Raw genomic sequence first — 25,076 nt, forward strand, 5'->3', positions numbered from 1 at the left:
ATGGGTCTCGCCTTTGCGGCGTTCCGGGCTCTCTCCTCGCAGTCCCTCTCCCGTTTGTGCTAATCGCCGGGGGGGGCGCCGTGCCCCGGCGGGCCGCCCGTTCCGCTTCCTGCGGAAACCCTCCCCGCAGCCCTCGCCGCCAGCGGCCGGGACCGAGGGCCCTCGCCGCCCTGCCCCGGGCCGCAGAGCGGCGGCAGCCCTGCGGGGCCCGGCCCGGCCCGGCCCGGCAGCCGGCGGCGCTCCCTCCCCTCCCCTCGGCGGGCGGAGGAGCGCACCCCCCACCCCCGCCGCAGCGGCGGGCTGGGCCCCGGCGAGGCGATGGCGGACGAGGCGCAGGGTAAGAGCTGGGCGGCGGGCAGCCGGCCGCCGCCTCCTCCTCCTCCTCCCCTGCCGCCGCCTCTCCCCGCGGTCCCGCGGTGGGGGGTGCACCTGTGGCCGCCGGTGCTGAGGGGAGGTCTCCCTTGGCGCTGCGGCAGGCTGCTGGAGCGAGGAGGCGGTGGATCACTTCCTGAGGTGCCGGCGCATCGGAGCGAAGGACGCGGCGGCCATCAGGTGGTTCCACGCCGCCAACGGCAAGGCCCGAGCCGGGGAGGCCGCCAGAAGTAAGTGCGAGCCGCTGGCGGCCGGCCCGGCCTCGGGGTGGCCGCCTCGGCGTTAACCTTGAGGGGGGACGGAGGGAGGGGGCCTGTGCGCGCCGTGAGGCGCTTCGTCTTCCAGGCGAGGCCCGTGGCGGGACGGCCGCCTGCCCCTGCCAGCCGGCCGGCCGGCATCGCGAAGGCCGGCAGGAGGAGGTTGGGGGGGAGGAGGTGCCTTTTCGTCGGGCAAAACTCTCTTGGTTGCAAAAAGGCAGCCGGCTTCCAGGAATGCAGCCCCTCTCTCTCGGGGCAGACCTTCAGATTAGCTAAGGCTCTTCATCCCCTGCCAGCAGACCAGAGCCACAGTTAAGGAGCCTTCTGGTTTCATGCACTCGAGCTGAGCGTATCTGGAGCGTTGTTCGGTTTATGTGTTTGCATGGCAGGACACAAAAGCTGCTGCTGCTGCAGGTGAAAGTGGTTTCTCTGATGGAGTTGCACCGAGGTGACACCGCAGCTCCAATACACCAGCCTGGGCAGCAGCGGTCAAGTTGTCCCTGTTCTTTCCTGTTTGTTCTCGTGGGAGGCCGCCCATTCCATGGTGCTGACGCTTCTATTTGCGGATCTGCTCTGGAAAACAGAAAATGGAAATGACCTGACTGAAAGTCCTTTGATCCTTCCTCCCTTCCTTCCATCCCTCTCTCCCTCCGTCTGACGGGGTTCGGTTTAAGGGCTCTTTAGAAGGACAGCAGGCAGAGGAACAAAACCTTTTGGAAAATTACTGTAACTCTCAAGCTGGCTTTGCCCCAGGTGCCTGCCGGTTGAGGAGCAGCTGCAGTGCCGTGAGGATTAGGTGCTTGTGATGTCTTTGTCAGGGCTATACTGCAAAACTTGTCCCCTCTTCCTGAAACAGTTAGGGATTCCTGAGTAGTTTTGATCCTATGTGGATGGATCTTCTTCTGAGTCTCTTTAGGATGATTCGAGATTGTGTAATGTTGTAACACACTGGGTAATATTTCTTGGAATCTACCGGACAGTTTTAATACTGCTTTTCCCCCCTGTTTTGTTCGAGGTGGTTAAAGTATTTCAGGTTATTTGTGAGCAGTTTCTTTCAGTGAATTTTAATTTATGTGAATATCAGGGAAATAAGTAATTTATTTATGTAATTTTAGATCTAATTTGCTTTCTATTGACTGTATAATTATGATTTTCTTTTTTTATTGTTATTTCAGTCTAAGTAACTGTATATATTGAATTCTCTGCAAAGCTGGTAGCACTGCCCAGGCTCTCAGATGCTTCTCATCATAGCAAGCTGTTTTCAAGAGTTTGCAGCGCTCCTAAGATTTCCACTCACTTGTCTCGTGTTTGAGCTACCATTTTCATGGCAGATGTTGCTGGCTGGCTGACTTTTTTTTAAAGTTTTGGCTGAGGTGTGTTGGTCAGTTTTGAGGATGAGACAAGGGGAGTACTCAGTCTCTGCCCCTGCTAAAATCTTGTGGTCACCTTTTCTCTAAAAGGCTCTGTCTGGAAGCCTGTTTTAAGAGGAAAAGATTTGAAAATTAGCATGAGTGGATTTACATTTTGGATATTCATTTTGCTGTTCCTCTGAACAAAATGTGATTACTTGGCCAAATGTATCTACAAAAACCAATTTTCATGTGCTTGTAGATTTCTGAAGAGTTTAGTGGCTAAAGTACCCAAACAAATGCATCTCTGTTGCTTCACAGACAGCAACTTGTACTGGGTAGTATAAGTGTGCACAGTCCAGTGTAGAAAGACTTGTGCTATAATTGTTACTCTGAAGCAGACACTGGAACTATTGGATTTGCTTCTGTTAGAGCATTCATTTTTTGAATCAGCAGGTGATGTTCACATGATAGAAGCAGATGTCCTTCTTCGTGGTGGCAAGGGAGGTAATGGAGACCCTATCATGGCTCACCCACCTGAAACAGACAGTGACAACACATTGCAGGAATGGCTAAAAGAGATTGTCAACACAGATAAAGGCATCAAGCTGGATTTTAAGAGGTATCTCAAGACAAAAAGATTTTTATATTGTTTGCATTCTTACTGATTAACAATTTTATAGGTAGTGTTAACTATCCTTTGGTGATGGTAGACCGAACTTTTTTTTGCTGTGCGATTTAGTGTAATGCATTCCTTCCTGAACAGAAGATGAGGAACCATAATCAGTATTACTAAATGCATTGCAAGAATAAAAGCTTTAAAAGTCTTTTGAACTACAAGTAATGATTTCATATTCAGTGAGTTAGTTACTGAGTTGCTATTGAGCAAAGTTTTCCCATTGGGAAAACTGAAATGATAGTGCCTGTCTGGAAAGCTCCTGTCAGTTTTTGGCTTTCCCAAAGAAGATGGGAAAGACAACCTTCTGACTGGGAATTCAGACAGTGGCTCCCAGGCTGCAAATGGGGCTGAGCCCCCTGGGTCTCACTGCCTGCCAGCGCACAGGTCTGTTGTGCTGTCATCTAGCTTTCTGGTGTCATTCTATACCATGGAAGGCAAATGAAAGTGTCAAGGTTTTTCAAGGAGCTTCTGAAAAGCCAACTCCTGTTCCAGGTCTGCTGAAGTTCATAATAATTTAGAAACATCATCCTATACCAGCATGAATATCTTTATTTTCCCAGACCTTCCCCACCCCACCCCAAAGGAGAGGAATTCTGTTTCCTGGTCAGCTCCAATGCTAACTAATCTACTGGGGTTGTCTCAATTCAAGAATTAGGTGTACTCCTTTGAATATCTGATCTCATACTGTCAAGACCCAGACTGGACAGACCAGGGAGTCGTGGCACCAAACGACACCAAATGATCAGTTAAAGATTTTATTCATGACAGAAGCAAACTGAACTGGGGAGACGTGGTAGTAGGTGGCAGGGTTTCTCACAACAGGAATTGGCATAGGACCACTTCCGTAAACTGTAACCATATACATCGATTCAGGGAAGAAGGAGATCCCTCCCCTTGAGTCAGGAGGTTCAGAGCAGACCCCCTTGATTTCCAGACTCCTCCTCAGAGAAGGGCCCAGGGGTGGCTGGATCTACTCTTAGTCTCAGACTTGGTCAATGGTTTATATCTTGAAACGGATGAGGTGTAGGGATTGTGGAAAAGGAAAAGGAGAGAGAGAAGAAGAAAGAGGGAGAAAAAGGAAGAGAGAAAAATTTCACTGGTCCTGGGTCCAGCACTGGTCCAGTCAGCCGAGGGGTCCAGTCCCAGTGGGCTCGCGCAGCTGGGGCTTCAGTTGGTGTCCTTTTATCATCCTTGCCCCTCCTTCAGGCAGGCACCCAAACTTGTCGGGTTAATGAGCAGTTTGTGAGCCTTTGGGCTTGGGGGTCCTTTGGGGAGTAATTTCTCCTTCCCTGCAGACCTGGCCATTGTTTGATCTTTGTATCAGAAGAGCTTATCAGAACAGGGAGCTGTGCACCCTCCAGCACGCCTTCCTCCTTCTGTTGCTGATGTCTGAGCTGATGGGCTTTTCACCTTGGTTCCTTGCTGTGCAGGGTTTGTCTTTAAGCAGAACTTGCCCCACCACAATGTTTGAGACATTAACTCTTTCAGTCTCTCACACATACCACATGATGTGGTGTTAGATTCCTTCAGCATGGTTTGTAATACAAAAAAGTCATCTTGCTTTTTGTGTGGTGAGATGCATGTATATTGAAGTAAATTCAGTTTCTTTGGTCTAACATTAATTACAGTTTCAGAGATTCATTTAGAATTTTAACCATTAGCTGTTTCATTTTCTTTAATGGAAAATACACCTGAAAACCCCATGAGATTGCCTTGTAGAGTTTGAAATGGGGTTCAGAGTGAGCTGTGATTTTCAGACATACACTTCTGCAACTCCTAACTTTAGCTTTGTCTGAATTTGCAAATACAAGGTCTTATTTTTGCAGCAGATGGTGAATCCACCTGCACATTAAAGAGAGCTTCATCAATGCCTAAGTATGGTATAGAAGTGCAAAAAAAAAAAAAAAAAAAAGCTAGGTAGTTGTGAAACATGATTTATACCTGTTGTTCTGTGTAATGCAATCACAGTTTTCATGTGGAAGTTCATGAAAGTACAAAAGATGAGGGCAGGCTAAATCCTTTTATTGTTACAGGATCTGTAAATGTCTGCCTGGATGGAGAAGGGAAAGGACAAGAGAAGTAGGTGTTTGTTTGTGTTTATTTGTTGGTTGTTTTTTTGTTTTCTTTTTTCATTTTAATTATTTTTTAAATTAATTTTAAAACATCTACCTCTTGTTTTTCCACAAAGAATTTCCAGCCAAGTGCAGTGATTAAAAAGCTTTTAAAATTATGTTGCATTATGGAAGTCTAATTGTACAAAAGCAATTTATTTTACTATTTAAAACATAAAAGCACACAGTGCACATATAGTTAAAAGAGTGATAACAGAATTTTATGTTCTTTGAGGTAATATTTCTTTGGATACCATTGCTGAATTTTTGAAGGTTATTTCAACAGCACTTAAAAATAAGTGTTTTGTATATTTCTACTCTATGTCAGTTTGACTGACCGCATAATCAATTTCGTGCTGGCTTTATCTACAGAAATGAATGTATTCTGCAAAAGGACTTCAGAGTCCCACTTCAAAAATGCCAGGGTCATTCAACATGGAGTCAGCAATACGTTTGAATTTTCCAAATGCTGTGCGATAGAAGCAGTGCTGTCTGGCTTTGTTTTTTTTGTTTGTTTATTTCAAGAGATGCTGCTTTGGGCTTTTTTCTCTTTACATTATCTTGTACTTTGTCATAAAAAGGAATGCGTTCCACTGGCTTCAACAATCCCTTGTATATGGGAAAATGTGAACTGTTCTGGCCTCAGACAACATGAGAAATACTTATGCCAGTAACGTCAACTCGAGCCATCACTAGGTTTTTTCTAAGAAGACTTGAGCTAATACTGAAAGTGTTGGGTGGAACTCCTGCCACTATGCAGCTTTCTCAACAATATAAAAGTTAAAATGTACAAACTGACTTTTCACAGGAAACAACACAGGCAGCTCAGGGGACAGTTTTTGGCTTTCGAGCTAACCTAATGTAGCAGCTGGCTGCCATTCCCATTTTTGGCCACAAATCCTGACACGATTCATCTGACGTCATCCTGAGCCAGGTTAGGGAATAAGTTGTTACCATCCCTACAAAACCAAAGTTTACCACTTTATGTCCCTGAACGCTGCCACTGCTGCCAAGGCAAGCATCAGCACTGGTGCGAGAGGCTGGAAATACACAGCGAGGAATTGGGAAGATACAATGGCCTTGGCCTTGGGAATCGGGAAGATAGGGTAGCGGTTAACCATCATCTGTGTTGTTCAGCCAGGCACCCGTGGAGCATGTAGCCTGTGGTTTATATCTGTGTAAGCCAGAACAGTGGTGATCCTCTCCTTGCTCTTCCCCTTCCTTTTCCTGGTGCTGCTGTGACACCCAGAGGGACCACTTCAGGATGTTGAACAGGGAAACTTACCATGCAGAACAACATGAAGAATTTTCTGTTGGCTCAGCTCTGTATTGGGTTTCTGAAAGATTTCAAGGAAAAGCCACTAGAAGATGGCTTATTCAGAGCTTTTCACAATTCGCAGGAGAAAACACAGGTCCTTGCTATTAGTAAGGATATCACAACTGTGACTATAATGATTTTGAATTCCTGAATGTTACATAGAGTGTTAATTAATTTGCTATGAGAGAAAAAAAAAATGTCTCTCCTTGGCATTCCTTCCTTTTCCCCATTATTCCACATTTCCTTTCCTTCCACAGTACTGCTGTTTTGACAGTTTTGGTAGGATAGAGGAAGGTTATTGGTTGCCTTCTAGTTATGCTTTTTCTTTTGATTTGAGAAAACAGTGAGAATATGTGACTTAAGGTATTCTGTTAAATGCTTACAAGTGGTGCTACATTGGTTGCTCAAGTGACTGCATCTCATACTTAATAATTAGCTGTAGGATGAACATCTGATGGGCAGACCACTTCATGCTACCACTACCATGCCACACTTTTGAGCTGTGGGAACAACCACTACAAAAGTGTTGGAGCCTGCAGTGGCTCCCTTAATTAAAATCCTTCCTAATAGTTCAGTAACCTCCAAGTCTTAACAGGGCGGGAGTTAGAAGAGCCGTGAGGTAAGAGCCACGAAGCAGTTCATATTGGGCAGCAGGGAGGCAAGAGGCTTACGCTGCTGTACACCAGCAGTAGTAGTCACCTGATGGTAAAAGGGGTCCTCAGCATTTTCTGTCTTGCTTACAGGGACAGTTTCATTAACGTACCCATCTATATATGTACTGTACATTTCGCATCCTCAGAGTGAGGTGTTTCATCTCGCCCATGTGTTATTGGTACAGTCTAGAAGCCATACGGCCTTCCTTGGAGCTTCTTGAACATGTGAAGCAGCATTTGAGGCGACCCGTTTGGATCAATGCGGACATCCTACCGGGACCTAATGGAAGTAATGCTGTAGTGGATGCAAAAGGGTTCCTTGACGCTGTCACTTCATTTTTCCCAACTGTAACCTTATCGCTGGGATGGACAACTGGCTGGCACCCTGACAAACACAATAAAGGTAAAGATAGAAAATGTAATGCTTACACTGCATAGTTTATTTTCTTCAAATGTATTTCATAATTGATTGAAAATAAGTTATATGCCACCTGGTCAGTTTGAAAATAATAGTGAGTGTGATAAGAATTATTTTCTTTGTTGGTGTATATTTGATAGTGTTTTATAGCAATTACTTCAATGTATCAGTTGCAGTAGAACTGCATAAAAAAATGATATTTTTTTGTTAAACAGGATTTTATTCTTGAACTCATTCACACATATTGAGGAATTTTGGGGGACAAATTGCTCACGCCTTGTTTCAGGTAGTCTGCTCCCTGAATCCTAGGAGGATTGGTTCAGTAATCAGAATTGTGGCACATTTCCTGAAGAAAAATATATTAGGTGGAAATGTAAAACCCTATCAGTGTGCTTTTGCAGTAGATAACTGAAATCAAATTATAGGTCAACATTGTTTTTAACATTTCATTTCTGTTGAATAATTGAATTTTTGCAATAAGTTTTCCAATTTGTTGATGTTAGTAACTTTCTAAAATCTCAGTTTTGAGAATCTAATTGAGGTTTCTTATTGTTAGTCCCTGACTTGAATTTAGATTCTGAACGTGTAACCATTATCTTAGGGTCCTTTCCACAGGATTCCTCTCATAATTTTCATAGCTGCTTTCTTAGGGTGTTTCACTCCAGTGCACATGCATTTGTGTGCAGTGGCGTAGTCCCTGCCAATATTGTCTCTGACTACAACGGCAAAATTGTACACCTTTCCAAATTGCTAATTGTTTATCAGCAAGTTTTAATACAGTGTTACGAGGGTTTTGTTGTCTGTTATAACATAATTTTATTAAACTGTATAGTACTTTGTCCAAAGTATTTTCAGTGTAGTAAAAAGTTCCTGGAAATATGTACTGGAAATATTGTACTGAGTCATCTTTTTTAATAAATGTAACTTTATCTCCATTCTAAATTTCAGTTTATGGTGATGCTAATTAAGGATATGCTGTAAGACACAAGAAAAACAGCTTATTTGACTGATTTCAACTACAAGTTGCTGTTTGTCCAACAAAACCTGTTTTTTTAAGATTTGCTGCTTTAAGTCTTTTCAGTCACAACATTGCATATGAGTACTTGAGAAAAAATTACTAACAGTTGTTACTGAAGTTAAGATTTTCGTAGCCTGTAGAAGTAAGAGAATATTAAATACCATTTTAACTAGCTCCAGTGCTTGTAAAAATCTCAACAGCAAGCACTTCAAGCATTTTAGATTGCTCGATTTTAGCATTTTTTAAGTAAAAAATTTTTTATATGCTTCATTTCTCTATAATTTCAAGTCTTCTATTGCATTAATTCCATTTTTTTCTATATTTTTCAAAATGTTTCTGTTTTTTACGGGTCGCTATCAAGTTAAAATTAGTCCATGTTGAAGTCAGTGGCAACACTGTTTTTTAGAGAGAGAGCAAAGATACAATTTCCTGGACATTAGAAAATGTCACATTCTATAACTGTATGTAAAATAACACTGCAATTACTAGAAATAAAGATTTTCAGAATAAGTTTTGATATCAGTATTGCTTTTCCCCTCTGGGACAGTGACATTTTGTATTTATAATGATTTAGTGATTTAATTTTAGAGTTATGTCATTTTCACAAAACCCATGTTTACTTTTGTATTATCTTACAGCCTAACCATTCTAGAATTTATTGTGTCTTTATAGAGGTTGTATTTGTGAAGAAATCTTTTTAATCAAATGGTCTTTATTGTAGGCTATGATTGGATGATGGTGAAAGAAATGGCTCAGATATGCAATACACTTTCCCAGCCTGTAACTTTCCCTGTAAGAGCAGCATTAGTACGACAGTCAATATCTCAGCTGCGTTGGTTAATGCAACAGTCGGATAGGTAAGTTTGAGGGCCTTTATTTTTATCTGTCTTTATTACAAAGGCACATAATTGTTTATATTAAGTGTAGCACAGTTATGTGTACATACTTATCCCAATTACGTTGGAAATACTTTTTCTTCTGAATTATCCCTTCAGTTTTTTAATTCCTTCAGTTCTTACATTGTGTTGTCATACAGAAGCAGTCGCTATTCATTTCTTTAATAAAATTCCAAAAGCCTGTTCTAAAATTGCTTAATATAGGTAGAGAATCTTGTGTAAGTTTGTAATCCAGTTGCACTATGAGCATTTCATAAGACTAATGTAGTTTAATAGACCAAGTAGTTGGATGTTGCAATTTGGAATTAATTGAATTGAAATACTTACATTTTATAGATACTTTTTACTGGATTCAGTATTTATATTTTCTGAAATAAAGTGGCGTAAAAACATTAAAGGTGATTCTTAGGTTGGAAGTTAATGAGTGTGTTATGAAGCTGATTTTGCTTAGGTACTTGAAGTACATTCAGTGGTTTCCAAACACTGACTTAATATTTCCTTCTAAATATAGTTCTTACAAACCCATAACAATTTCATATGAAAAAACTTAGTTACATATAATAGAATGAGAATAAAACCTGCTTTGTACGTACTGTGTTTTGCTAATCTTTTTCACCTACTCTGTCTAGCTACAATTTAATAAAGTTGTTCCTTAAACACCAACCAAGGTCAAAGCCCAAGACAGAAAAATTAAGACAGTGACTTGTATGGAAAATGTCTAAGTAATTAGAGACAACAGGGTGGAAAAAATAAAGTGCTTTTTTTCTCATTTATAGTGGTGAATCAAGAAATTAGAATTAAACATTTGAAACTGGGAAATTAATTCCAAAATATTATGTTAAGAGTATGTCTTATGAATTGTGCCATTCTCAAATATGTCCTCATTGGATACAAGCATTATTCCCAGTGAAATACTAGGATTTTCTCTTTTACCTCAGCATAAAAATCCTGATTTTTCTTAGTATCATGATTAGAAGACAGAAATTCCTGAGCCAGTTTTGCTGACATATAACTAAATTCTGATTTTCTGTATTTTAGATTAATACAGTTTTGATAAACAAAGGGGAAAAATGAAGTATTTGTCATGTGGAGATTGTGGAGGGCAGTGCTTTTAACTTTAAATGATACTTTGAAGTTCTTCAGTTTTTTTTAAGAGTTCTATAAAGTCTATGCAATCAATGAGAAAAGTGTATGTGATAAAGTACAGAAGATACATTCAGTTAATCAGGTGGCATTACTACACATCACATAGGTGACAAAACACAGAGAATGAAAATCATGTGCGACTGAGATTGCCTCATATTTTCTGTTACAGTGCTCTGCTTGTAACTATTTATTACTTTGTCAAACTTCAAATGTTCAGCCTGGTAAATTTCTTTGCTGGATATCTGCCTAAGATTTTTTTATTTTGTTCCGTGCTAGGTTTGGCAGAACAGTTCACACAAGGACCAGGCTACAGATAAATTGTTCTGGGTGGTTTTAGGATTGTCCACCTTAAAAATTTTGCAGTCCTCCTTGGGAAGTTCCAGCAAGTTTAGCTCTAGGAGCAAGAATGTGAAGTTTGACTGGAGCCAAATTGTGTGACTTACCTCTGTAATGAAGAACTAAAAAATGTGTCAGAGGAATAGACCTCTGCAAATTTTAGTTTGCATGTGTCAAGTAGTGATTTATTTAAAGACTATCAGTAGTATTCTTCAGCTAGTCTGTCTGTACCAAGCATTCTGTGTGCCCTGTGTGCAAACTAGGATGTGTTTGATCATGCCTGTTTCTGTGGGTAGCGTTTTGATCTAGCAATTGTTTTTCCCAGGAACTTGAAGTCACTGTGGTAAGAAGATAGGAGAGACTCTCCATGCTGTCGGTTTTAGCACAAATGCAGGGTAGAGGGTAATGACTTACCTGGATGTAGAGGGGTGGGGAGGGCAGGGACATATAAAACTGTTAATTCCGATAGTTCATAAATAGTGGTTGCTTAACTTTGAAATGTGAAGGAGATTAAGTTTTTGGTATTTAATTACATTGCTAAAATTAAGATACCTAGTCCTAAATATTTTTAGGAGCTTATTAGTGCAACATCTTTCTGTCTTACATGCTTTATCTTAAGATAATAACATATTCTTTTTTTCTCTTTCTCTCTTTTTTTTTCTTTTTTATTTCCTTTTTTTTTGATATAGATACAGCCTCACTGTTTGGACAGGAAAGGAAGATCTGTATTCTGTAGAAGATTTGCTTTACATCCGAGAAAACTTTGATAAAAGTAGGGTTTATTATGACATCTTAGAGCCACAAAATTCTGAATTCAAAAAAGCCATAGGAGTAGAATAGTAAATACAAAGCAGGCAAACTCTGACCTTATAATACTTAGCCTCGTTAAACATGAAGATTTCTTGTTCAGGGAACTGTATTTTCCTTCCCGAAAGAATTGTATAAAATGCAGCCATGGTCACTGGAGGTGTTTTTGTATAACACTTTATTGAATGGCTTCTCAAATAGAAATTTAATGGCTTCTTTAATAGGTCAGAATTGTTACTTACTTGTAATAGGCATGTTCCCTCTCATTCACCCAGTGGTGTGTAGTAAAGGCTACTCACGTTACCTAAATACACTGGTACTTCTTCCCTGCAAGCATATAAAGGGGAGAATGGCCCCAGGTGATAGTTGTGGACCAAGGTAGTTTGCTACTATCTGCTTTTGGGTAAGACAAAATCTACAGGGCACTCAGTCTCTACCAAAGCCTGTTTTCGCTTTTTATAGGGGAGGGCAAGAGTCAAGACTGTATTAAATACAGAGCTATGCAGTTCCGAAAGGGGTTATTTTGTAGCTCATCTTGATACACTCCATTTTTAATGCCACTGCAATTGATTATGTTCTCACTCCTGGTCAACAGAAGATTCTGTTTGCTGAATGTGGAGAGTGGGATCTGTAATGCTGCACATTCCAGGGAGAAAGAATGGTTATTTTTGCTGAATTATAACCGATCAGGTTCCCTGTAACGTGACGATTGTACGTTCCACACCATGGCTTGCCTCTGTGCTTTCTGAGCCATCAGCAGCATAGTCCTTGGATTGTGAGAAGGCTGAGTTGCAGCTGTAGCTGCACTGCAGGAGGTGCTGGGGCAAACAGAGCCCCCAAAATGAAGAATAATCCTGTCCTGTACCTAGAGCACAAAGATGGATTACAGTGAGGCATACATCAGACAGCATCAAAAGAGCTATAGTGTTCTATAAGAGAGAAGTGCTGGTGATTTTTTCAAGAGTTTGAAACTAAATTTTAAGTATAACAGGAGTTAGGTAAAACATTCAGCTGCAGTCTTTCTGAAAGCTAGAGGCTCTAAGAATGAAATAGCTGTGCAGTGATTAGTGCTTACAGCAAAAATTGTACATTTCCTTGTTAGCAGTTATTTTCTACGTTCTTGTAGTTTGTGCACCTTTTTAATTCTCAGAATACAATTTCACAAATTTTCAAAAGTTGAACTTCCCTTTGAGAAAAACTAAAATCATTGCAACCCTGCTTATCACCCTGCAGGAAGAGTCTGACCTGTTTCATTTGAAGCATTTTGTGCTTCTTCTGCTTCTGCATCCCTTAAAATTAATACAGATACTGACATCTGTGCAGATTGAGACACAAGCTGTGTGTTCTTGCCTTCTGCCAAACAGTACAAAGGCTTTTTTTCACAGTGACAGAGGAGATTCTGATTTCTAAATGAAAGCTGATTCTAGGAAGAGACTTGTTCTTTTCCCATTCTTCTCACATGCTTCCTGCAGGAATTGTGTTAACTTTGATGTTTTACACAACGCTGGACAGGCTGTTAGTACTAAAGAGTTAAATACAGCAATTTTTGGTTCTTACATAGCATTAGTACAACTGTGATAGAAAAGTTAGTTGTATTTATTAATCCCAAATCTTGAAATGTGGTGATTTCATGCAGTCATTAAAAATCAAGATTCCTGCTTGTTACCTACATTCCTTCGCCAAGTTTATCTAATAATTGTTTTACATTCTTGAGGGGTAAGACTTTCATCATTTTTGTTACCTACTAAGATACAATATACTTGGATAAAATTAGGAAATATTTTTCCAAGTAAGGAAAATAATTATCTAGTTGGAATAGTTAAACAGAGTACTTAATTTAATTTACACAATCAGTCAGTGTGAATTGCAGTAACCACCAAAAGGTCAAGTTTGGCAGTGTGATTCCTTTTAATGAATTGGGATAAATTATGTATTTTTTAGTTCACTGTGACAACGTGATCTGATCTGAACAGATTTAACCTCTCAATTCATTACAGCATCTCTTCCATTGAGCTTTGCATGCACACTTTGCTCTACCAAGGGAGGAGGAGAGATTAACTGCTTCCTAACTGATCACAACTATGGAGAACATTTTAAACACTTCAGAGACCCTTTTCTAACCCAGATCATTTTGACTAAAACGAGTTCAGGCGCTATTGCGTGAACATGTGTGCCAGCACATCTGATCACACGGTATCCTTTTCTGGATGGTGACCCTTTCACCGAACTCCCCTTCAGGGAGAACAGGATATATGAATGACCAAAGCTCCAGTTAAACCAAAGTTATAGACATTGCTTTGAATCTATAGTACATAAAATAAACTAGTAGGAAATAGTGTAGTTCAGAGGTTTTTATTTTCTGGATTATACCATTGAACAAGAAGCACTTCGGGGACATCAGCCAGCGTTTGGAATCAAAGGCAGTGTAGCTGCATTAGGCAAAATGAGTCCGGCAGTGTCTGAATAACAGAACTTGCTTTTTAAGGATGTAAAAGAAGCAGCTTGAGAACACATCGCTGTAGCCATGTTCATTTATTGAATGAAAGGTGTCATTAAAGAGCATTGATTTTTTTGTATTATTCTTACTGAACACTTTATTAGTTCTAGGCTTAGTCTAGATTTCTTTTCAAGATATTGCTGGTCATTCAGAAGCAGCAATACTTTCTAGCCATACATTTATTTCCAATAGATTTAAAGACAAGTAACTCGTTGTCCTTTTGCTCCACAATTTATGTAAATGTTTAGGACTGGAAGGGACTCCTAGATCTTGTTTCAGCTCCTTGTTGCAGGCAGTTACATTTACTGTCCTAAGGGATTTCGTCTTTCAGTGGGTTAGGCCTTTTTGTGTCCACACTGGCAAACTTTTCTGTTACTTAAAAACTTTCCCACTTACCAATTCTGACCTGAAGTATTAGGATTTGTTAAAACTGGTTAAACTATTACGTAAAAAAAAATATCAGTGATTGCCAGAAGTATTTTTAAGGGTACAGACTTCATGGAAGAAATATCACCGAGTACTATATGTGGGTGTGAATAAATGGGGATATTCAGATAAAATTAAAAGAAGACATGATCTGGATTACCAGAAAAATTAATTAAGGTAACAAGACATGTAAAACTAGATTAAACAAAATGCTAGAAATTAACTCTGTGAAGCATTCTTGCAGTGACAGAAGGGTTTGACTGTATGGTGAATTTGATTATTCTGTATGGATTATCCTACATATCTGTATTTTTGTATGTATTTTTTATCCATGGATCTCTGTTAGTTTCCTGTGAAGTCATTTCTGTTGTTCATGTCAGTCTGGGCTGACTTTCATGTAAATAAATTCATTTGAATTTGTTTCTCTGTTTTCATGCCAGTCTTCATGCAAATGCTCTCCTTCTGAAATAAGTTGTGTTAACTGTGAGGCTGGCAATAAGATAATAAAGCTGAGGTGAAAGCCAGTTATTTACTTGGTTAGAAACGGGGATCTATAGCAGGTCTATGTTAATCTAGCTGTTGCTGTCTCTTTTTTTTTTTTTTTTAACCTTCTGTCAAGGATCTGTTCCTTGTACTTAGAACTTTTTTTAGGATCTATAAATTCTGCCACCTCTTTATGGAATCATTTTCTCTCTCACTATTGGCTCATGTCTGTTGATCTCTTTCAGCCAGGTCTTCAGACTTAATTGTCCTTGTTACATGAAAGATCTTGGAATTAGGTATTGTTCGGCATGTGCAGGTGAGTTAATTGATTTATAAAACATTTCTAACTTACTGCAGGTGTAGTTCATGCTTTGTAGTTTTCTGTGAATTTGATGGAACTTAATAAATAAAATAACGTTACAGAAAAGAATTGGCATCATTGGTCATGCACAACTACTCAATAATATCCTGCAGTAACATGTAAGTACACTGATTAAAGCAAAACAGAGCTAATTTTCTGAGGTTTGTTTTGTTTAAATGTTCTATGGAGTCGAAGAAAATGCCCCCAAAGACACATTTACCAAAAGCAGTTCTCCCCATCTTCATCTTCAACATTCATTTGAAGAACTACCCAGTTTTGCCCTACTCTGACTGCAAAAAAAACCCCAGTCTTTTTCTTCAGTTAAAACCTTCAAATAAAAGCCTTTTGTTTAATTTATCAGCCAGCTGTCTGTGATCCAGGCCATTTGCTAATGTTACCACAGACTTATTTCTGCACTGTCCATTAATGTTTAAGTCTGAGCACTGTAAAGCTTTCACTTGTGATTTTTATTGTGCTTTGTTTGATTCCAGCACCTGGCACGTGCTATCTTTTGTGCAACAGCCCCAGGAAGCTGTATTTTAACCTCCCAAGTCCCCTTGTGCAGTACTGGGTTAACATAAACATCCACTTCTGCAGCCCACCATCAGGAATTTACATTATTGGTGATGAAGAAGACAGAGCTAGGGAATTGCGCAGAGAGACTTTATAACTCATTTAATAACTTGGTGATAAAATGGCCCTGTCCTTCCTTTTCTCTAAGAAAAAATACAGAATTTACAGTGTTGGGGAATTAAAAATGTTTGGGCTTGTTTGGGTTTTGTTTGTTTTTTAAAGGTTAGGGAGAGCCTATTAGAGTATTATGAATTGCATCCTACATTATATCCAAGAGTCAGGGGAGCTTTTCCATAGATTTCTATGTTGTTCTAAAATTTCTTTCACTTGATTTAAAATTTTTCAATTTTCAGAGAGTATTTCTTTTAATAAGGGTAAAACTACTAACAGAAGAAAAGATATTAGGAAGTGTTTGGACAATTTTTTGAAGAAACATTTTTTCTATAAGCTTTATGTTAATTAGAAACCTTTTTCTATCACAAAACTACTTAATTCCTTGAAATTTTAATTGAAACCTGAATTTTTATTGTTGTGTTTTGGTGCTCACAGACATTTCTTCTTTTATTTGTTTATTTTTTTGTTAAAGGAATACCTGTTTGCCTGTGCAGTGTGACTCCCTGATACCTAGGCTTATCTTCTATGTATCAGCTTGTTATGTTTACTGTCAGTTTTACCAAGAGTTTTATCTATAAATCTTGTACTAACTTATATGTAGAAGTGGGGCTGCTGGATAACATCCAAGCCAGGGGAGTGTATTAGTCTTCAGTTCTTTGCCTCACTTCTGGGGCATTGCTGGATGAGTTTTGGCATATGTCTTTGCAGTGAAGTAATCTGTTACTACCTTCTTCTAGCTACAATTACTTCTGACATGTCTTTACTGCAAATTACTGTAATTATTGTATCATTAACCTTTTAGTAGCATGGTTGAAGGAAATACTCACTCTATATTGCAGTTACTCCAAATTGCACTGGGGCATTAAGGTCTGTGTTCCCTTACACAGGAGCAGTAACTTCTGACAGATTGGTGCAATAAGCAGCAGGGGTTAACATAGACTGCCACAGTAGAGCTTATTCATCAAAACCTGTAATAAAGAAGCATTAATTTTTATTGTGTTTCCAGTAAAATTCGAAGTATTGTACTCTATCATCTTCTGAATTTTGAACATCTGAATTTTTGGAGCAACAAAAACCTGTTGTTTTTTAATATCTCTGTACTTTGGCTTGATTCCGTTGAATTTTTCAGTGATCCTTCTGTCATTATAGCTGTTGCTTTCACTGCCTAATTGTGATTCCTCTCATTGCTGCAGCAGAAGAAAAAAAAAAAATTGCATATGCAAATTCATAATCTCAATGGGGATCTGTCCAAGCAGAATTAAAATGTGTTTTAAAAAGGTGTTGTCATTATTGTGTTTTTTAAATGTATGTACAGGTCAAGTTTGTATTTTAAAATGGACTAGCTTTTGAGAGAGAAGGCTGTGTAACCTGTGCCATCTGTGGCAGGTCGTGAAAGTGTTCAAAATTGCTAGCTGATGCCTTCAGGGAGAAAATACAGGAATTAATTACAGTTCATCAGCACACATCTGCATCTGGATTTCAGAAATTTGGGAATAAACTGGACTGTATACAATTCTAAAAGAACCCCTTCACTGTTCAATTTAAGATCTTCATGTGTTTTTTAAATGGCTGAACATAAATTAATTTTTCTTTCTGCTTGGGACAAAATCTCTGAATTAACATTAGATCTACAGTGCAGTGCTACCACAGGAGATGCCATCTTCCTGGTTAAATTTAAAATAGTGGTTTTGACTTCACGTTGATAACTCTCGAGTCTTCTGGTGCTTCCTTACATGTTGAACTGTTGACACCTTGGCTTCCTGAATCCCGGTTCAGATGAGCAGCATGGCTGAGGTAATCCCTCGTTTGAGCTGGAGGTTGGACGAGGCCTCCAGAGGTTCCTTTCAGCCTAGACCTTTTTTATGATTTATTGACACATTTCACCTGCTACATAGTACATACTACCATACAGGATTAATATGGATGCAGGAGGGGTTTTAAGTAAATCTTCTGTAATTCCTATAGTTCAGTTATTACAAACTTACTTTCATCTTTGTTGAGCTTTAACATATACTTGCAAGGAATTTAAGTAAAGAATTTGTACAAAGTTACTGAACTGCTCCTGTCACCAGAGTGACTTGGCCCCTGATTGAAATCCTCGGGTTCAGTTGCCCATTCTGTACCGGCAGAAATAAAGAAGCTTATGTTTTAATTGTGTGAAATGCCAAAGCCAAGGACAAGGTCTACAAGGTCAGTGCTTTCTTTCAACCAGCTACACACACCATCAGCCAAGGAGATGCCTGTCTCAGATAACAGGTGTCCCTCTTTGAAGAAGAGGAATTTTGCATATATATCTATTTTAAAATAAGGTTAACTCGTGTAAAGGAGCATAAGACCTCTTGTCTTTTAAAAAGGATTAATAGCTGGGTATTTTATCAGAACAATTAGTCACAAAAATTGGAATTTTATCCCTTTCACTCTGAAAAAAAACCAGCCTGAGTTTTCTTAAGATGTATCCTTATCAAAGCTGATCTCCTTGAAGGTGCTGCAGTGCCAGTAATAATTCAAGGTGAAAACGTGGGAGCAGGAAACACTGGGAAATATTTTACAAGAGGTATTCCTCCCTCTAGTTCTGGATTTCAACATTAATTAAAAAAAAAAAGCTTGTCCCTTTTATGAATACAGTGTGAATGTTTTTAGTAGGATGGCTATTTGTGACTAATGTTAGCCTTTCTATTAGAAGCCATGCTCTTGTTACATGAACAAAATAGCCAACTAAATGGAATAATGGTTTACTTTTATAAATGCCTGATTTTAGTCGGAAAATTAATTAGTTGTACTGCATAACAGATGCAGAAAGACTAAGGCCTTATTAAGGACTGATGAGGAAAAAAAGAGGAATTTAATGACTGCTTTAGTTTAATATTGTTCTCGTGTAGCTGCATCAAATTATGGCAGTACTTTTTTGGAAGTGCTGCATAATTGTAAAAGACAAAAATCAAAACAAAGCAACTCCAAATGCCTTTCTCCTTAAAGCAAAAACAAACAGAAAGCATGGGGAAGGATATTTTGAAAACTGTACTTTGAACACCACAGCTTAAACACAGCCTTGAAAACTGCTTTTCTACAGCATTGTGTAGTGACTTGCTTCTTAAATTTCTTAAACTGAAACTTTGGGTTTTTTAGATGAGCACTGTTTTTTGTGAGGCCACCACAATTTGTCTAGAAGTTACTTTTGTTGTATGGTTTCACAGCATTTTGCAGAGAAAATGGAAACCAAAAGTAAAAAAAATGTTTTTCACCTTTCTAAACATACCACATAGATTAAAAATCAATAATCCCATAGGTAATGTGTTTTACTGAAAGCTGTAACTTACATGGAAGGCATGCTTGCTCACAGAAGTGGCACTTCCATTTTATATAGTTTAAATGTTTAAGCATTTTATGCCATTAATCTTTCTACAAGTTAGAGTGGATGAGCTTTGCTAATTTTTCACTGTAAGGTGCAAGTCCAGATTGTTCTCTCTGGATGGGAAGCCACAGCTCTTAGAAGAAAACTAGCAAGGAAGAAGTTTCAGCTTGTGGTGATTTCTTTATCAAGATGCATCAAGAACACCTGAAAGGTATTTTGTTGTTTGTGAAGTTCAATGTTTCAGATGGGGGATTGCCATTAGGAATTCAGGTCTTGCTTCTCATTCTTTGCTTAAAAGACATTATGGATGACTGGAAAATGACAAGGATTAAGACTTCAAAGATGGCAGAAGTGTATCTCCACTGAAGTGGGACCACAGTAAGCTACCGACAGACAGAAAAAGCTTCTCTCACACAATACTTCGTACAAATTTAGCTATGTTGGATTAAATCTAATTAACTGTTCCAATTTTCCTCTATAGAGACAGCCTGAGAAACACTTAAGAGTGAGTACCTTTGGTAGTGACTCAGCGTCTCCTAAGTGGTGAGTAAAAGGATGTGTCTATGTCCATATTTCCTGAATGGGGGAAAAAATAACTTTTATTTATGCATTGTAGCAACATCAAGAGAACAAAACTGAATCGGTTTTCCTTTGAAGGTCACTTGTAACATTGATGCAACAATAAACATTAATGTTAACCTTTCACTTTACTTCTGCATCAAAATTAAGCACAAAATACTGGCAACACTACAGAAGAACTTCACTTCTCAAGACATTTGCCATTTTTCTCTGTTTTCTAAGCATTTTGTAAAAAAAATACTGTTCCAGTTGAGGGAGCAGTAATCCCATACATGTAATTAATTTTAAAACCAATACAGCAGAAATCAGACTTTATACCTTCAGCAAAGATACCAGTTAGAACATCTGATCTCGTGATTTTTTCTAAAAAAAGAATTTGTATCTTTTTAAAGATATGTTTTTAGCTTCAAATATTTAACTTCATTATGAGATGAACAGACTACAAATTGCCAATTCCATTTATACTATCATAAAAACATTCGAAAAGTATATTGTGTTTGTATGTGGTGTTTGTAGGGACCAATTTGTACCCAGTTAATAATTTAATATTGGTATATGTTGTTCCACATAATTTATCTGCCATAAAAAGATTTCCATGTAATCTTTGTTTCTACCTGGTATATGCAGAAGCTGATCCAGCAACGTCTCCTGAAGTAAGAGATAGAACCTGAATCAAATACTCCATCATCTTCACTACGTTTCCATGGGTATTTAATAGCTCTTAAGATGTACGTAACTTCACTTTTGAAACTTTCTCATTTTTGGATGCTTAATGTGCAAACTCTGGTGTTTTTTTGTTTAACATAACATTCTTGTTTGTGTATGTACAGAGGCTAGAGTTTGCCAGCCAATCCATAAATGACCAAGAGTCTTTCAGTGGATGAATAGTCCATCTCCAATTAAAAAAACCCAACGTTTTTGTGACTGGTAGTGATTGCTCTTGAGGGGTGAGAAACAAAACAAGTGTGACGATCGTATCCGAGTAAGTCAAATGCAATAGCGTAGTGCAGCTCGCTGTGGGCCTTCCTAGCTGTCACCAGGATGCTACACGTCCCAGGTTAGCAGAGCTGTGATGGGAGGAGCACAAAGGACACCACAGCTTTCAAGACCTGTATTTTGTGGGGAAGAATTAACTTTGACAGTTGCAATACAGATTTGCCTCTTTGCTTATTCTGGCTACCTTTGAGATCTTGGCCAGAGGATCAACGGTAAGATCATCTGCCTTCTAGCACTCATCACTAGAGATTGGAGAGATGTTGTCGCAAAATTGTTTTCAAGATTTAAATTTGTAGTTTCAGATCAGCACTTGATATACAACTACTCTCGTGTAGAGATGTAAACCATACTCCTTTACTTTCTAGATGTCAGATGTGCCCTTCTTCAAAATGTGCATCTTAGGAACTTTTGGACATTTTTGTATTTTTACATAAAAAGGTATTTACAGACACTGTACGTTTATCATCCACTTGAAATCATCTTACACTGAGGACAAAGCTAAATAACATCATAGTTATTTGTTAGGCAATGTCAGGCTGGATGAATTTTGACTGAACCTGCAAGAAGGCAGATAGTACCCACTGTGTATTTCCAGAAAAGCGGTATCTCGTTTCAGTATACAGAAATTCACATTATACAGACACAATTTCAAAACAATTTCTATAAACTATGACAAAACAGAACACATTCAGTATTTCTCAGTCTCCAGAAGATGAGTTATATAATCCTAAATGCAATACCAGAAATCAAGCATCTATGGAATATGCACAAAAACAGGGTAGATGTTTGGAATCGCAGCACACTAAATGGGAAGGAAAACAGATTTTAGATAGAGATACTTAAAAATATGCAAAAGCTTGGAGGCAAAGGAGTATTTCTCAGCTGTAAGAAATTCAGTCCTCTGCTTCAAATTAGGCAAAATGAGGACTTCCATCTCCCAGGTGAGTGTTGTAGCTGTTGGATTTTTTTTTTAGGTGTGTCTGAGCAGGAGGACAGAGCCCTCCCTTGCTCCCAAGCATGTGTCAAGTGTCCTCGCTGATCAAGACAGCATCTGGATGTGTCCCACCCCCTCTATCTTTTCTTGAAAAGAAACCCAGGCCTGTGACTGGGGAGAAGTAGCTCCTGCATGATGTGGAGATCTCTGGTTTTTGAGGAGTCTGGAACTACAGAAAGTAATGGACACTAGTTTAGATACAACCTGTGCCTCCTCCCACCCTTCCTCTTTTTAAGCGAGCAGATTCCAGCAATCCAATAGCTTGAGAAGCCCAAGTTGATTGACGTGCCTTATTGACAGTGTGAGCAGGATCTGGTCATTTTACATGAGATTATTCAGGACTTCTTGCTCGCTATGCTGGCTTCTTGACTCAGCTCCCAGGCATTGTGTGCTGAACTTGAGCTCTCCAGTGCTCTGCAGATCACACTGACTTCCACTGGGCAGCAAGGTGTCTGAAGCAGGCTCCCAGTCTTTAGCTGGAATCCCCTGGGCATAGCTATGCATGCAACACTGCTCTGCAACAGGAATTTTATTGACTGTGTATTGTCTCTTTACATGCAGTAAAGCCCCTGAAGCCAGAAGACACTGCCTATGTGCACTTGCCACTGGCCACCTGTTGTGCACACTGGTTGTGTCTGGGATTTCGGGATATTGCACAACTTGGACAGAGTCAGTCTGGTGTCCAGCATCACAGTCAGATGTTTCAAGTTCCCAAATTCCACGTGTAGCACCATTCTGGGTGCAGAAAGGGTACCCGTTTGGGGAAACCTAGGAGGGATAGTATTTCCAACCTAAAATGAGAACTGCAGTGCCTAAGACCTGTTGTGGGTTCAGCCTGTCACGGGTAAAGTTTCAGTGCTGAAGTTGAAAACATTATGGAAACTGTATAATAAATAGTCCTCAGTTTGCAGAAAGCAGCATCATTAGTTAAGTGTATCTTTTCATGTAGTGTCTGAGCTATTTAACTCATTCCAAGGCAGAGAGGTTTACACCACAGACCTGCTATCTTTTGTGATATGTATCGTTACCATCAGGTAGTGCAGTGAATATGTACATATCGTAAAGATTTTGTAACTCTTTAATCCCCTGTTAAAAATTCAATAATTGCTTAATCTGGTCAGTCTGTAATGACTGCCTCCGTAGCACTTGTGTATTTTTGGTCTCCCTAGGCAAAGCAGGTGCTGCTGGTATTAAGGGTTTTTGTCCACAGGGAATCATCCCAGGAACCTTGTTTATGAAAGTAATATCTGGAATTGGGGGGTGAGGATTCACCTTCAGTGGTGGAAGAAAACCTGGTCTTGTGTGAGCATAATGATCCAACAATAAGGTTCCTGAACCATGTCTTTCTAGACAAGCTTTATTGCTCCTGCTCAGAGTAACAGGAGGTGTGTTCTCCAGTACTTCTCTAGAACTTGGTAACAAAGAGTGAGATGGAGAAAGAATCTTTTTCTTTGCTATCACTGACTTACTGTCTTCTGCAGCAGCAGGACGTAGAATAGTAAACTGAGAATCAGAGCTGTAGTGATTTGTTCCTACATTCCTTCTCTGGATAATACTGCTGAGGTTTGAAACAAAGCTGATTTGTCGTGAACTGGCATCCTTACCCACAGGAATCCCACTGGGGTTATGATTCTCTTCAACACAAGGAGTCTGAGAGTTCATCTCTTCATATGATAATTTCCTTGATCCAGTTTGATCAAAGGTTTTCAATAAATGAGCAGTGTCTTTTATGTCAATACTTTGGTGTCTGGTGATGAATCTCTTTGACAAGGCAAGGCCATTGATTTTAAAAGAGAGTTCTTTTGGAGTAATATCCTTAAGTTCCTTTTTTAAAGAGGCAATTTTATTCTGGTGAAACAGTGACGGAGAGCCCTTTACCCAATGCTCAGACTGCAGCCGCTGCACTTGTGCCAACCTGGAGCCTACTTTCGTTGAGCTGGATTTTCTTTTCGGTGAAACTGTTTGAGATGAATTGTCCACGCTTCGTGGATGATCCACCTCTTTAAAGCTCAATAGTGCTTTTTGAGTTTCATTTGAACTTGAAAATGGGAATGGAGAGGTTTTCAGTTCTATTTCTGATGGGGAAATGCAACCAGTTGGGGAATGGCATTCCTCGAGGTCTGCAGGAGGCATGTTCAGGTACTGCTTCGTTTTTTGCCTTCCTGATGGGGACTTGTCTGTTGTGATGATGATGACTTCTTTTCCTTGTGCCCTGCAGGCATTGAGAAGAATTTTCAAGGTCTCTTTGTCTTCAGAGTTTATTGCATACACAAGTGCAGAGCAGTTGGAGTGATCTTGCAGGCTTAGGTCAGCTCCACTTTTCAGTAGCAGAGAGACCACTTCAGAGCCTGCTTTTTCCAAACAAGCATGCATCAAGGCTGTCTTTCCAGATTTGTCCTGTATGTTCGGATCAGCCTTGTTTTCCAGTAGGTATTTAACCATCTTTGCCTTGCTGGCACTCTGGGAGTCCACGTGGTTTGTCTTACAAGCAATCATTAACGGAGTTTCTCCTCTGTCATTGCTCTCGTTGATGTAGGCACCATGCTCTAGTAACAGCCTGGTGAGGCGAAGGCGGCTTTGATAGACAGCTCTTATCAGGGAGTTTCCCTCCGCTGGCAAGTCCGCCATTTCGGTCATCACACTTGTCACACACCTTCCTAGTGGCTGGAAAGAACACCTGGTTTCCAGAGAAAGCAAAGAGGCCCCCCAGAAAAAAAGAAAATAGAAGAAAGGAGATTTAACTGTACAAATTGCTCCTGTAAACACCCCCATACTTTGTGAAAAGAGTATGAAGGGGGTGGGGGGCTATTCCCACCTCCTAGACTTCAAGAAATGCATTAAAAATTTACAATAGTAATTTTCTGATGTAATTACAAACTTTATAGATGCTTAAAGCATGGCTGTCACCTTTTTTTTTTCCCCTCCCTTTTGTCATACTCTGCCAAATAGGCTGCAAAAAAGTTTAATTCTCCACACTCTAATGGCTTTATACTGACTACACCCAAGTGGCTGTGCTACAGTTGTACCACTCCTGATTTTTATCAGTGCAAGAAGCAAGAACTGAATGAATCCTGCAGCATTTTTTTCCACTTATGTGAGATAGAATAAGTGAATGTGACACTATCTCACAAAATGACAATGCTAAACATCTAGAAATTAGAATCACAGAACCATAGAATCATAGAATATCTCAAGTTCGAAGGGACCCATAAGGATCATCAAGTCCAACTGGGACTCAGCTGGGAAATTCGTCCTGGCCCCTGGGAAGACTTAATGAGAAAAAGAAAGTTCATGGGTCTTAATGAGAAAGCAAGCATGGTAAAATATTTTTTTTTACCTAA

The 25,076-nt window shown here is 39.5% G+C and overlaps 2 protein-coding genes across 17 annotated transcripts; one reads left to right on the plus strand and one right to left on the minus strand.

Moving 5' to 3' along the window:
• The first annotated feature begins 116 nt into the window (after positions 1-116).
• On the plus strand, positions 117-24,091 carry FAM151B (family with sequence similarity 151 member B). 16 transcript variants are annotated; one of them, XR_012648820.1, is made up of 10 exons: positions 117-337; positions 477-602; positions 2,432-2,600; positions 6,925-7,142; positions 8,897-9,032; positions 11,243-11,325; positions 15,012-15,082; positions 19,258-19,377; positions 19,648-19,709; positions 20,373-22,522. XR_012648820.1 is itself a non-coding variant. In XM_075019486.1 (8 exons), exons 1-7 carry the CDS (start codon positions 319-321, stop codon positions 15,044-15,046), a joined length of 786 nt encoding a protein of 261 aa, XP_074875587.1. In that variant the 5' UTR covers positions 117-318; the 3' UTR covers positions 15,047-15,082; positions 19,258-22,522. The 16 variants fall into 16 exon arrangements, 10 of the variants coding, with proteins under 10 accessions (XP_074875587.1, XP_074875589.1, XP_074875586.1 ...); XR_012648817.1 differs by adding an exon at positions 23,954-24,091 and having other exon boundaries at positions 19,258-20,473; XR_012648822.1 differs by having other exon boundaries at positions 19,258-20,473; positions 21,716-22,522.
• ANKRD34B (ankyrin repeat domain 34B) lies at positions 22,824-24,507 on the minus strand. Its single transcript, XM_075019481.1, has one exon. It carries the CDS (start codon positions 24,505-24,507, stop codon positions 22,825-22,827), a length of 1,683 nt encoding a protein of 560 aa, XP_074875582.1. The 3' UTR covers position 22,824.
• Positions 24,508-25,076: the final 569 nt, after the last annotated feature.

This window comes from Buteo buteo, chromosome Z (genome assembly GCF_964188355.1).
Source record: "Buteo buteo chromosome Z, bButBut1.hap1.1, whole genome shotgun sequence".
Lineage (NCBI taxonomy): Eukaryota > Metazoa > Chordata > Aves > Accipitriformes > Accipitridae > Buteo > Buteo buteo.

Excerpts from the sequence above, each read along its gene's own strand:
- FAM151B (XM_075019482.1), top strand. Across the intron at positions 603-2,431 it reads AGCCGGGGAGGCCGCCAGAA|CAGGTGATGTTCACATGATA; the intron begins GTAAGTGCGAGC and ends TTTTTGAATCAG. Across the intron at positions 9,033-11,242 it reads TTAATGCAACAGTCGGATAG|ATACAGCCTCACTGTTTGGA; the intron begins GTAAGTTTGAGG and ends TTTTTGATATAG.
- ANKRD34B (XM_075019481.1), bottom strand. The coding sequence starts at position 24,507 with ATGGGGGTGTTTACAGGAGCAATTTGTACAGTTAAATCTCCTTTCTTC.